At 44.9% G+C, this 14,267-nt stretch overlaps 1 protein-coding gene across 1 annotated transcript; it reads right to left on the bottom strand.

Annotated features, from left to right (window-relative positions):
* Positions 1–422: 422 nt before the first annotated feature.
* nsd1a (nuclear receptor binding SET domain protein 1a) lies at positions 423–13,592 on the bottom strand. Its single transcript, XM_068585794.1, has 24 exons — positions 13,243–13,592; positions 12,988–13,074; positions 11,727–12,607; positions 11,117–11,258; positions 10,767–10,939; positions 8,851–10,684; positions 8,514–8,638; positions 7,972–8,188; positions 7,675–7,778; positions 7,540–7,578; positions 7,204–7,425; positions 6,994–7,089; positions 6,759–6,882; positions 6,473–6,673; positions 5,651–5,830; positions 4,920–5,076; positions 4,615–4,820; positions 4,369–4,481; positions 3,999–4,268; positions 3,787–3,903; positions 3,523–3,664; positions 3,293–3,399; positions 2,998–3,196; positions 423–1,800 (listed from the first exon to the last, which is right to left on the bottom strand). The coding sequence occupies exons 3-24, from the start codon at positions 12,588–12,590 to the stop codon at positions 980–982; spliced, it is 6,453 nt and encodes a 2,150-aa protein (XP_068441895.1). The 5' UTR covers positions 12,591–12,607; positions 12,988–13,074; positions 13,243–13,592; the 3' UTR covers positions 423–979.
* Between the last annotated feature and the right edge of the window lie 675 nt (positions 13,593–14,267).

Here is a 14,267-nt window from a genome sequence, read left to right as displayed (position 1 = left end):
AATCAATAGTCAGCCACACGTAATGTGAATATTCAAGCCCTTTTAGAAATTTAGAAGGAGAAACGTAAAGTGCTCCATCTGCCGACTGCTGATTTTGTTTTGTTTTTACCAATCAAACATGTAAACTTACAAAATCTTTGAGGATGCAGTAACAAACATAAATACAGTCTTGTGATATATTGACTCTTGATTTGATTTGCCAGATGTGACTAAGGGAACAAAATATTGGATACCAAGTGAATACATACTTAGATTAAATTTTCTAACCTGGAGAATTGGACAGAAGTGATGGATGCAAAACAAGCGTTAGTTATATCTTTGATTAATTCATTTAGAAGTTGTTGGGTGTCATGGCGTTACTCTATTTCTGATATTGGACCCAACTATTGATAACAACTGTAAAACACTAAATGAACAGGCTGTTTTTGTAGTGAGAAGAATCATCTAAAGTCTTGATGACTCCAGTGGGTTTATTTTTGCACTCCTCAGAAGCACCAAGCAGGCAATGTTGTGCCCAACTCTAACATGGACCAGTGAGAGCTCTATTTTGATCACTCTTGTAATTAGAAATACAAGGTTAAGACAGTAACAGCAACATAAGATGCCCTTATAATGACAGTTTGGTCAGGTGAGACTTCTCACCTTTTTCTTATATTCCAAACATAAAAAAGGGCAAAACATGTAAACAATGTTGAAAGAACAAACAAAAGAACATAACAGCACCAGACACAAACATATCGACACAAGTATAAAGAGACGGACCGAGTCAGTTCTCGAGACTTAGCACCAGTACGCGTCCCCACTGTTAGTCCAGCAGTCCGGGGACAAGAAGGCAACGTGGTACCAAAGTGAAGGCAGTGTTGCGTTCAAGTAGGTACCAAAATATCAAACTCTCACAGGCTTTTCCTAACTTTTTTTGTCCTTCAAATGTCAGTTGAAAGTTTTTGCTGAGTTGTCATGAAGGAACGGGTGCACTGAGTCATTTGTCATCATCGTCGACATCGTCCTCCACTCTCCCCCACTCCTCTCCCTCCACTTCTCCATCATCATCATCATCATAATCATAATCATCATCGTCCTCAGCATCATCCTCCACATAATCACCCCAAGTGTCATACACGTCCCCTCCTTCTTCCTCCTCTTCGTCGTCATCGCCTTCCTTCAGCAGATCATCTCCATACAGCGGCTCATCCTCCTCGTCTTCCACAATCTCCATCTCCTCCATGTCATCCTCTTCCTCCTCTGCTTCTTCTTCATCTTCATCATCATCATCCTCCTCCTCTTCCTCCTCCTCCTCCATGTCCTCCATGTCTAACCCACACACCTCCCCGTCCTCCACCTCCCCATCCTCCCTTTCGTCCTTGGAGGAGGTGGGAGTGGAAAACCCTTCAGTCCTGAAAGACCTGCTGGAGGGGATGAAGCTTGAGGTAGCAGTCTTTGTGTTGATATAGAGACGGGGAGGAGGCCCCTGCCCGGCCGATGCAACCTGGCCAGGAGGGGAAGTGTTGGGAGCAGAACTGTCTCCTGTGGAGTCTGGGCCCAGCGAGAGCATGACAGGCTCAGACACGGCCCCCGGCCTCATGGAGGTCATGTTGGGCACATATTCACGGATCTCCCCAGGCTCCAGTGGGTCAGGTCCACAGGGGTCGTGTTCACTGCAGGACAGCTTGCCGTCTAGTTTGGAGATGAAGAGCATGCCCTCACGATGCTCCTTACAGTAAGAGCTGGGACACATCTCACAGAACGAAGCCGCCTCTTTACCACAGATGTCACACTGGTGCCATGGACACTCCCATCGCCCTGGAGACAAGAGCACTGTTATTACCAACTGAGGAAAATATGGATTTTTTCAAGGCAAGGTAATAAATCACTATACATTGCACAGCACCAGCTGTCTAATAAAGCTCATAAAGGTATGATCATAATCTTCATTTGAATGACACCAATGACACTCTACCGGATACAACACACTGACCAATCACATGCATGTAAATCCCATCACGTGACGCTACTCGGCCTATCAAATATGCGTAATCGGGTCAGTGTCGCGGCTTGAATGAGAGACAGGAGAGACAGACGAGAGGCGGAACAGTCGATAAAGTTTGCGAGTGAGAAAAAGTTACTTTACATGGCGCTCTCCAAAAAGAGATATGTGGACAGCGAGACCAGTCTTTAACCAGAGTCTTTAACCAGACTCTTCTATGTTCATTCTTCTTAAAGGCAGTTCAAAACTTATATGTCTGATGTGTTGTGGCGATTATTAAAAGCTCAATGTGAAGCTTTGCAGACAAAGCACAACACAAGAATCTAAGAGCCAATATGATCAGAAACAAGTGGTTTAATAACATATATAGTCCCTCACACACATTTTATAAGAGAATAATATAATGTTGTGGCTTTTTTGGTTGGCATCACTAGACACCTGAATTAACTGAATTTAAAGCTACAAGGCAAAGACAATTAAGCTACATTTTGAGTCTTATAATCAGTATATAGCTATATGTAGATTGCGTCCCTGTACTTTGAAATGTTCGAAAAAAGTACCGGTTACAGAAAAAAAAAGTAAATTATTTTAAGATTATTTTTTTTAAACCTTTCAGTAATGTTGTTAAATCCGGACCTTTTTTGCATTTGACATGAGAAGAATACTTAATTTTTATTATAGAGTATTTATAATTCATCCAGTTAAATTTGAAAACTGATAATACATATTGTTGAGATAATATTCCTTTTTTGTTCTTTATTTGATTTTACAGTCAGTTGTTGGCTTCATACAGATGTTGAAAGAACTGCTGGCTACTTCAACACACATGAGACTAAATCATAGCGCAAGTTGGACATTATTGTGATGTACCGGACCTTTGCATGAGGACATTTTCTCAAACTGGACCTTGTTGAACATTAGTTGAATACCCCTGCTTTAGACTATATAGTGTCCCTCTCGTGGAGTGATACGGGCTCCTCATGTAGAAGTCGCAGCCCTCCATCGCTACTTGCCTGCAGGCCTCTTGGCCAGATTGAGACAGTCGGCGTGATAGACCTTCGGGCAACCCGGCTTCTTACAGGACACGATCTGGCCCCCGTCACCACAGCTGAAGCACTCGTCTTCTCTCTCCTTGGTCACTTCTTGCTTCTTCTTCTTCTTCATGGGCATCTTCCGCTTACCTTCCTTCAGTTTCTCAGCTGATGGCTGGTTCTGATCAAGATAAAAAAAGAGCCATTTCAAGGCAGCTCTTCTTTGAAGTTGTCAATTTTGGAAGGGATGTTTTTGTTTTTAAATAAAAGCTTTTACCTTTGGCCTGACCCCCAGGAAACCACTGCAGTTGGGTGCTCCACATTTACAAGCAGTTTTGCCATTGCCGAGACACTCCAGGTTGTAGTTGAAGTTCAGCTCCACACCTAAAGTACACAAGGTCTTAGATCTCCGCTGCGCTTGGACGTGCGGATTGTACATTGACATAATCTGCAGTCTTAATCCTACACAATACAAAACACAAGTGAGAAGCAGGCTGTCACTCAAACCTTTTGGGATGTCTTGTAGAGCAAATAGCCCCACCCTGGTGTCCCCATTCACAGTCCACTTCTGAGTCTCACAGTTTGGCTGGCAGCAGTGGTTCATGAAGCGAGCTTGGTTCCCTTTGGGCCCAGCATCAATGATCCGGTCCTTGAACAACAAAATATCAACTGGTTTGCTAAAAGCATCAGGTCCACATTATGCATCGAGTATTTAGTTGGGCAGTATCACATATACAGGGTTGTGTTTGTGATCAATGGGCCCACAATCACCTTGTTCAGTGTAAGCATGTAGAAGTTACAGATGTCGTTCTCCTGGGCGTGTTTGATCCTGGCTCGGCATTCTTCTTCATCAATCACCTCTCCCACATATTCACTCACAAAGGCCCCCTGAGAAGAAACAGAAAAAGAACGACACAGGTAATGAGTAACAGAGAGATAAATGTATCACAGCCACACACATTGGTTGTTTTCTGCTGACGTACCTTCTTGATGTCCGACAAACCAACTAAACCCCAGCCGCGGGACAGTGTTCTGAAAATCTCCACAGGACTGTACTCGCGCTTTGTGAAGGCCTGGTTCTGACATCGCTCCCCTGCTGCGCACACCTGAGGGTGGCACTCATACATCAGCATGCGGTTAATGCACTCGGAGTCGATGCCGCATGGGTTCTCGTCAGACGCTTTACAGTTGCACCGTGGGATCTCAGATAGGTCAGCCGTAAAGATCTGCACCTTACCAATTGGCCGGTTGACCTAAAAGACAGACACAGGGGAGTGATGGTTTTTTTTTTCCGTATGTCTTAGTGAGCTGCTCTTTAGTCAGGATGGAGAAGTACAAATGAGCATGCAGTACCTTAATGTGTCGGTATGGAGGAGGTTTCTTGTCATTCTTTTTGTCCTCCTGAAGCTGCTTCATCTCCTTTTCTGCCTGGACCTCTTTGAACCGCTCTGCTGCTTCAATCAGGGCTTTAAGAACAAGAAAGTACCCCAACAATTAAAACACAATCTAAATATAAGAAATAACGCTGCATTTTCTTCCTCACAAAAGCAGGAACATATATATATAATATAAAATACAATAATGGCCACAAGTACATACCCTTTTTGTACACGGCATCAGTTCCCTTTCCCATTGTCTCTATGTTGTGAGTGTCCCCCTCCATGTAGGGGAAGACTCTGGCTTGGTACGTCCACACAAAATCTTTGGAGCCAAAGAATAGCACTGGAAACTCTCCCACCTCATGTTTCAACCTCAAGATGTTGTTTGGGACATCTTTGGCCAGACAGACTTCTGCAGGCCACCACCTGAAGAATGAGATCAGGTTTCAGAAACATCCACACAGGTACTTCTAGCTGTTGCTGAGAGACACTGTGTGTATGGGGTAGGCAATGTTGGGACCATACCTGTACCGCCCCCATTTGACCCACAGTATGTCCTTAATACGAGGCCTCTTTCCAGATTTGCAGTCATTGCAGAACCAGCTGCCCTGTGGCATCTCGATTTTTAAACATTCCTGATGGAAAGCAGCAGGACAGGCCTCACAGCACAGCAGACTGCCCCCTACAAAACCACAGCAAAACACTCTGATACGGTTCAGCAACACATTGTCACCGCTTATTGTATTTAATAAACACTCTAAAAACCCAAAGGTCTCCAATTTGTAACATTATGAAACAAACGTGGGAACTTAAGCAAATGTATGTATGAGGCGTAGCCAGTAACTAAATAAGAGTTTTATCTATTATCACACAAGGAGATATGGCAGGGAAATGAAATTAACTCCACTGGGATTGTGCCAATTGTACTTAATCTGTGTTATTAAAGATGGTGTTAAACTCAAAACATGTGCTAATGTAAATAAATATATTCCTTTAAAAGCAGCACTTTGCCAAGAGGGAGCATTTAATTGCCTGATAGGATGGGGCACACACATTAATTTACAGCATATTATGATGTCCTGAAGGAGAATGAGCAATGCATTTTCAAAAGCAGACACTTATGGTTCTCATTAATATTTGACAAATGGAAACAATGAGACGGTTTTCACGTCTCACCACATATTATAATGCGTTCATGATCACGGTAGTAAAGAGGTTTTGATGACAGGTTAAAATGACCATGAAACCAGACTTACCCTCAGAGCACACAAAGCACCAGCTCACGTTGATGTGTTCGTGGTTCTTGCAGCCCTTGCGGGGAGTAAAGTGGTTTGGACAGAGGAAGCTATTGTTTGCCAGCACCAGGCTACCTGCTGCCATACAGTTGTCATTGGCATGATAGGCAACAGGGCAGCGAAGACATCGAGCCAACCGACCTACAATAAAAACACCGAGGAGCAAAGGCATCTTAGTCCATGCACATCTGGACATTTAACTGCAGCTTTGCGACAATACAAGACACATGGCTCTCAGTCAGCTGAACGGAGCGACCGATGCCGAGAGCACTCCATAGTTAAACGTTTCTGAAGACTAAATCCTGTGCAGCAAGTGTTTTATGGTGCCATTTCTAATGACACACGAGGAAATGCGCCTCAGAGTTATCACTTACAGCCACTATATTTTCAAGTACAGCAGCTTTGTTCAACAGCTCACTGCTTTAGACAGTGAGTCACTCATAAAAAATGATTTAATCACCAGAACAATCATGATAGCTATCGTCCGAAAGCTAAAAAGCAATTCAACAGTTAGAAGAGAAGTTTAGAAGAGAAGCTCAATGCTTATCCAAAACATTGAGCACATTAGAGCAACAAAATTAATTGATGGGCTCCAGGAAAGTCAGAGAAGAAGACAGAGATGAAGCCAATTGGCGCATGAACCCTAACAACAGTACACCGTTGCCTCCAGTTCTTCGCTAATAAAGTGTGTAATGTATGACGCTGTGAAATCAGCACGGCTTCAAATCATTTCTAACAAGTCGCATCATGTGGATTAAATCCATAAACAAGAGGGGAACTTACCTTTCGTGCTACAGATGTTGTGAGGGTTGGTGATGTGGCAGGACAGACACACATGCAGAGGGCAGCGGACGCCTTTGTTATGAGGCTGTGTGGCTGTGTATGGCAATATACAGTCGGTGTGGTAGAACTTCCCACACAAGGGTATGATGCAGCGCTTTACCCCGTCACCAGACTTCTTACACACGAAGCACGTGTGGACACCTGAAAGCAACCGCAAAAATGAAAGTGTTTGAGGACACACATTTTATCATCACATTGTAGGATTTGGTCAGACACAAGTACCCACCAGTGTTGCATTCACGGCAGAGGAATTTCCCCTTGGGAGCCACTGACAGGCCGATACACTGCGCGTGAAAGGCTCCATAACAGTGGCCATCACACACCAGCAGGTCGCCTGTCCTCTCACACACCTGCACAAACATCAACACAGATGCACAATAAGGACCATATGGTCATGTGTCAGGAGCAAGGCCGTACAAAGTAAAAGAAGATCTACTGTACTGTCTGGTAGATCATCTCACCTGACAGACATTCTCCTTTAAGGATGTCGCTCCTATTTTTCCTTTTACATCCACTTGAGACGAGAGGCTGTCATTCAAACTAACAGATAGCAGCAGCTAGTGAAATGAGGACAGAGATACTGTTAACACTCATGGATTCAGGGCTGCACATTATGTTCCTCTCCGATTGATGACCAGTGTCCTATTAGCTGATCAATACAACGTGCACACCTCAGGTTTGGCAGTTAGTGTTCCAGTGTGTGCGTTGTGTTTCTCCTCAGTGCTGTAGGCTTCCACCTCGGCCTCCTGCTGGGGCGTCTTGGATCCCTGAGGGCTGGGAGGCCGGTTTTCAGTGAGGACCACGGGGAGGTCTGTGCTTTCTGACTGCTGGGGGGCAGCAGCAGGAGCAGAGGATGCACCGGGTGAAGGTTTCTCTTTCTTCACAGATCCAACCTATCAAATGTGAGATGTCATTGTGTTTAGGATGGTCACCTTTTCATTTATTTATTATTATACTGTTTGGTGGTGTAATAGGATAATTATTACTTTAGAGTTGTGCTTTTGTACCTGAGTTTTCTTGACTAAGTTTTCTTGTCGCTTTGGCTCCTAGACAACAAAGATTGTAAAAATCATTTCACATTTTCTTGTCCAAAACACTAACTATGATACTAACCCCCTACTGCCATCTAAATCCTCACATACCTTCTTCTTTGTATGAGCAACAGACACTTCTTCTATGGTACATTCTAGCACCTTGTGAGACAGCTTTCTTGGCCTCTTTCTGTCTTGCACCAATAACCTTGTATCTAAAGTTAAAAAACAAAAATGCATTATCTATTTTATAAAGAACATTAAATACAAATAAAAAAATCACACAACCAACAACGTTAAATCACAAATCGATAGATTTTAAATAGTGTCTCCAGCAACAGTAGACCATTGAACATCACACAACAAAACTGTGGATTAGACATCATATTGAAAGTGAAACTAATTTACCAGATTCAGGAGGTAGATCAGTTTCTTCTGCTGTCTCTGCGAGGGAGGGTTGTGTTGTAGCTGGAGATAGTGGGGATGCTACGGGAGAAAGCTCATCCGCAAATGGACTCTGTTCCAGCTCTGCCGAAGCCTCGCTGGCCTCAACAGAAGACGAGGCTGAGGTAATTATTCCCTGTGTGGTGCTGAGATCATGGAGTGCCGTCATCCCTGATGTCTGCTGCGTACACAAATGCAAAGTAAGCATCAAGTCCCAATGCTTTTTGATGTTTTCCTGAGATTAAAAGTCTACCAAGTTGCTATTTCTTTTTGCAAAGATCAATTGATAACCGAGCAAGAAGACTTTAAAAGATGCAACGATATGTCTATTAGAGTCTTGTAGTGAGTAATTAAATCAATTATCCCATAAAAATGTATACTTCGGAACAATGAACAATTTACTTCACACTAAAGTTGACACACCGAAAATTCAAGAACCAAGTCAATAAAATAAACTTCATAAATACATCAGTTTGTACATCCAATTGTCAGGTAAGGAAACTCACCGCTGTGGAAGATTCTGAGGTGTGCTTCTTTGATTTCTTTTTTGGGGCAAATATCTGTTCATACTCCTCAGTTGACTCCAGGAGCCTTTTAGTTGGTTTCCGGAGACGCTTGTTCTCTGACTGCCCTGTGTGGACAAACATAAAATACATGTCCATTTACACATTTATTCATTCACTTGGTTGATGCTTTTGTCCAAAGTGAAGAACAAATGAGGTCTAATCCAAGCCAAAGCAGTTTAAGGAGAAGTCTTCTAGAAAATGAGTCTCAACACAACAGGTATAACATGTTCCTACTCCTTTTAGTGAACAAATTAAACAGCAGCAGTTTGCGTCTTACCTGCTGTGCCGCTCGTCTCTGAGAAGACTTCCAGATCAAGATCCGGTGACGCTCTCATGCCGTAAGACCCATTCATCGCAGTGGACGCCTCACTTCTAACTTCACCCCTATTCTCAGCGGCCCCCTCAACCATCTGCCAGCGCTTTTTTGGAGCTACTGTGCACCCTGAGTTCTTATCGAGGTAGCTGGCCGAGGGATCAGCGGCGGCAGGGTGACAAAACCCGGGATCAGCTAAGTCAGCGTGGCCACTAACGAACTCCCTGCCGTAAGCCAGGTCAGCCAAGTCCGAAGAAAGCCCAGGTATGCTGAGATTTAGTTTGGCAGGTAGTTTTTGTTTTCTACGCTGCTTGTCCGAGTTCCCAATCTGAGGGACAATAGGAAAGAGTCCACAATGGTAGGTGTCAGCGGTCATGATAGCTTTAGTCCTATTCTTGCTTCTCCCCGCTGTGCTTTTGGCTGTTGTGGATTTCCCTGACCTCCCATTCTCCGTTTTGATCCCTCTGGTTTTACCATCACAAGAACCCTTCAGGTCTCTTCCTGTAGACGTAGGGATGACCAGGGGTTCCTCCTTGATCACGACTGGCAACGGCGGGAGAGTCAGAGGTTTACCTTCTTGCTCTCTGGTATCATGCATGTCTTTCAGGAGCATCAGGAAGGTGCTGAATTTATAATTGGAATCAGCCTGAAATGCGTTCTGCTCAGAGTCACTGTTGTCCTCCTTCACAAGAGATTTAAACATGAGTTCCTTGACATCCTGGAAAGCATCCATTGGCGACAGCGATGAGGATGGGGAAGTAGAAAATGACAGATCTGGGTTTTCTGTCTTGACCTGAACTGGGTGCACAGTGGGTACACCCGAGTCAACGCACATAGACTTTATCAATGAGCCATTACGAATTTGTTTCTTATCAGGCTTCCTCGCACGCCTTTTTGGAGAACTGTGATTTGTCGAAGGTAAAGCATTGCAGGGCAATTCCCAGTTTGGAGACCTTTCAGTTTTGATGGGTGCATCGGTGAGTGTGTTGTCAAGACAATCATCAGTGTGGACGTCTGTCAAGTTTTGGTTTGTGGTCAGTGCATCTTTGAGATCGGTCTCTTCCTCTGCTCTCAGAGCCCTTGTCATCAGACGACTACTGGCAGGGAGATTCATCGAGTGCTTTTCGGTTGAACTGTACGACAGTTCAGGACAGCTGCCCAAACTCTGTTCAGAATGTGTGTCTTTAGATGGCAATCCTTTTGTTAAAATGCTAGAGGAATCACAGGGATCTGTAGAAGGGTTCACTTTTTCTGTCAACTTTGTCTTAGCTTTTGTTGAACCCTGTTCTTTTCTGACCAATCTGTCTATATTGTGTAATGACGAAACTAAAGTGTGTTTCGGACGATGCAGTATTGGAACTGACTCCAGGTCTGCATAAGGTGAGTCCTTTGGCTCATCTTTCAGTGTGTGAGTTGTTGAATAAAACTGTTCCGCCACGTCTGTGATAGCAGATGAGTCCTTTGATCCACCGACTATATGACCAAATATGTCTGACAAGCATTTCTTTTTCTTCTTACAAGCTTTGCTCTTATTGTATTGAACTGGAGGATACTTTTTGACAAGCTCATGCTCATTTCCATTGGAGGCCACATTGGGTGATGGTGGCCGACCAGTATCCACAGGAACAGAGGCTGCGGCGTCTTGTGGCTTTTCAGTCGGGAGTGGGCTGGGCACACGCTCCTCTTTTCCACGGTCAGATACTGAAAGCACGCTCTCAGTGTTCCTTTGTCGATCTGGGAGCCGACCCTCAGCTTCTTCCACACTGACTTTCCACGCAGTCAGTAGACTTTTGGGTATCTGTCGAGAAACCAAATAACATTAATAAATAAAGTTTACAATAACAATGCATTATATTTCTCAAGTTACGTCATGAATTTACCGTATACTTGTAGTCTTTCTCCTTCTGCTTCCCTCTCCGTCTAAGCACAGGTAGGTCTGCAAACTGATGGCCTCCCTCAAAAGGAAGAATGGCAGTTGCAGGCACCCAAGCAGATTCTGCAATCTCCCCAATCGTTTCCAGGTAATACATCCGACAAGGACGGGGATGGGGAACTGAAACAAAGTAAATCATGTTTAAATGACTCCTTACCTTACGCGCACACAGTGTAATTCCTTTGGTTGGTGTTAACCTGTCAAGTAAAGGTTGAGTTGCGGGAAACAATTTGATTGTTAAATGCATAATCAGATCAAACTTCCGCTCCTTCACTATTTGTTTGAGTGAAACCTCACCTTTCATCTTTGTGTGGATCCCGAGGCCCGGGTCACAGTTAATGTGGCAGGGCCACCAGGGGCGTCTGTTGAATTTAGCCCACACCAAGTCCCCTTTCAGGTATTTCACTACAGGAAGAGGTTTCTTCTTTGGGCTGTTGGACTGACCAGGACAATGAAAATAGTTACAGCAAACATTGGTATTTCATGTCATAATTAAAATGTCAGACATTTTTGAGTAATAACAGATTAAGAGATTAGAGACTCATCCTGTGCATTAATTACCTTTACGTCCTCACATAATATATACAAAGTTTATAATCTGTATTGTGTTAGCACTGATTTTTTAAACTATTTTCTGTTGTTTTGTGTTCATATTTAAAAAATGTTGCTCCCTACACGTACACAAAATATTTATAATTTCTGAAACATCAACTAAATCATACATAGGATGGCATGTTTACAGGGAAAGTGTTTCAGGTAAAATTACATTATACTTAATTAACACTTCAACACAAGAGCATTCTTACTAACTTTCTCAGTGGAATTACGTAACAGAGAAAAGCTTTTACATCCGGTTGGTTGTACAGAGGTACAGACAAAGTAAGTATCCCAAGTGTGTCAGACTCACGTTCGAGTTGGTGCCAGCTGGTGAAATAAGTCTCGGGTCAACAGGGGATGCAAGTTCACCATCACTGTCCGATTCCTCATCGAAGCTCCACCCGTCTCTCATAGTGATTTCTGGCAGTGCGCTGGGGCTTAGTGTAGGGTTGAGTTCAGATATAGTTTTGGACATCAAGTTAAAGACAGTAGGTTTGTATGCTCTTTTATCCACCCCTGAGCTGCTGGTGGTCTTACTGTCAGCCACAGTTCGATCGTGACTCAACCTTGGGGTGTGGTGAAAAGGTGCCATGTCCTCACTACCACTGTCCTCCCCCTCTTCCTTGATGTCACTGCTGTCAAACAGCGTGGATTCAAAATGCAGGTAGCCGTTGGGGATGGGAGAACAGCGCTCCATGCTGTCTGGACTGTGATGGGAGAAGTCCTTTCTGTTCACGTCCTGCAGAGTCTCAAAGGGCTCCATATCATCGTTGCCCGGAGAAGGAGGCAGCTGGACTGATGCTGCCTCAAACTCATCATCATCAACATTATCATCCTCATCATCATCACTGATTGGGCTTGCACAGTGCAAGTGGTTCCTCGGATGGAGGTCCCTCTCTAGGTCAGGCCTGTTGACCACAGTGTTCAGGTCCTGCAGCCTCTTCAGCGGGTTGTAGCAGTGAGATCGGTCTGGCTGGTTGTAGCCCAGTGCAGCTGGCTGTTTGAGGCTGGAGGATGGCAGTTGCACGGCTGATGTTTGGTCGGACCCACGTCTCGCAATGCCGCATTGGTTTCTATAGGAAGTACCCACAAGACCATTGCGGGGCCTCGGCTCTGGCTGGCCAGAGCCAAACACTGAGCCCACCCTAACAGCCGGCCTGTATGACTGGTTCATGTTGTCATGGCTATATCCTGTCAAAGAAAAGAAGAAGAGACAGGTTAGACGAGGGAAATGTACCATTTTAATTTGTCCTTTTACTATAATCTGTGGAGGTTAACAAGCTTTGTATACTGTACATTCAATAAAGCATGCCAACAGAAACATACCGAAAGCGGAAATAGAGCGACAAACACGTAAAGTAAACAGAAACCTATAAAGGAACATATCTGCCACGAATTGTCACTTTGCCCGCACGCGCACACAAACACACAGACGCACACCAATAAGCCGACATTGCGTGGCCTCCATACTAGAGGCCGGTCGGACTGCACAAGACAAAACACAGAGCACCACCGCTGGCCCTCTCCTTTCACACATTTCATTCACAAACTATCAGAAGACAGTCGCCTACCGCTTTGTCTGATGGTTGCGGGTCATGGCGATCGCTGACTAGTACAGTCAATGGAGGAGCGCTGAGGCTGTAGTAGAGGTGGTGACACTGAACCATCACAGGGACACAGTGAGTGGCTCACACAAACAAGCTACAGCCACACACCGACATAGGAAGCTACTATAAACACTCACACACATACACACACGCACAAAAAGGCTGATCGGCACTAAGTTCACAACACTATCAACACGTGGAAAAACGCGAAAAACTCACCATTTGGAGGTCGGTCAACGTGAAGCCACCAGCGGGTGTTGGGTAATGTGGCACGAAGCGAGTATTTTTCTCGGTTTGTGAAAGCGGATCTGCACAATCCCAGCTGCAGCGGCACTAGCAGTAGGCCAAGGCACAGCTCTCATTCTCTGCACTTCATCGCCTGATCGGCGACGGGGCCCCCTACAAAAAAAACTGTCATTTCGTCTACAAAATAACAAGTAAATGTCCAATGCGCTGCAACCTCACACAGCGGCGAAATTCAGTGTGCCCCAACCAGTCCCCGAGCAGCCACAGCAGCTTATTTACTACATGGTTTGTGCCTGCTGTCGAAGTGCCCCCGGTTATGTTAAAACAAGCCCAGACTGACTGTGATGGTGAGCAGCAACCAATCGGCAATGCTACCCAACCCCCCGTCTGCATAGGGCCGTGACACTCACCCTCCTAACACGCACACGCGCGCGCGCGCACATACACGCACGCACGCACACACACGTAAACGTGCGCGCATGCACGTCCAGGTAAAGTTTATAATAGGCATTGGTAGTAAAGCCTTTATTATATGACATAATAATCACTAATGAATGTTTGAGCCATTTGTTCTCGTCGACCCCATTGTTTCCGAGCCAAGAGGCTGACAGGCCTGCGTGCGGCGGAGGGAGATCGAGAATAGAGAAATGATTGCACTGCGCAAACAGTCACACGGCCTCTCCGGTCAAACCAACTCCGCGCGCCATGTTGCCTTTCCACACAGTGCTCTGACATGAGGAAACAGGCCGCTAGGCGCTCAGGAAACGACGACGAAGGAGTCAGTGGGGCAGTACGCGTGCATTAAATCTGGTTCTGCTCCGATATAAAACTCCGAGGATCGCCTCTCTCGGCGTGCCCTGACATAACCCGTATAATCATTTGGTGCGCTCGTGGCAGATCAAACTGATACATATCCATAAACACGGAGACGCAAAGAGCACAATAGGCTCCCAGTCCTTAAAGATCAAACAAAGAGCATTCAGTGTATGCCGACTTGA

The sequence above is a fragment of the Clinocottus analis genome, unplaced genomic scaffold (assembly GCF_023055335.1).
Source record: "Clinocottus analis isolate CAN_PGR_092001 unplaced genomic scaffold, fCliAna1.0.p SCAF_10, whole genome shotgun sequence".
In the NCBI taxonomy this organism is placed as follows: Eukaryota; Metazoa; Chordata; class Actinopteri; order Perciformes; family Cottidae; genus Clinocottus; species Clinocottus analis.
The sequence above is the reverse complement of the archived record's forward strand: the minus strand, read 5'-3'. Positions and strand labels throughout refer to the sequence as shown.

Coding starts and splice junctions, on each gene's coding strand:
- nsd1a (XM_068585794.1), bottom strand. CDS start 12,590: ATGAACCAGTCATACAGGCCGGCTGTTAGGGTGGGCTCAGTGTTTGGC. Junction 7,090..7,203: donor CACTAACTGCCAAACCTGAG/GTGTGCACGTTG, acceptor TCATTTCACTAG/CTGCTGCTATCTGTTAGTTT. Junction 3,665..3,786: donor ACATGCTTACACTGAACAAG/GTGATTGTGGGC, acceptor TTGTTGTTCAAG/GACCGGATCATTGATGCTGG.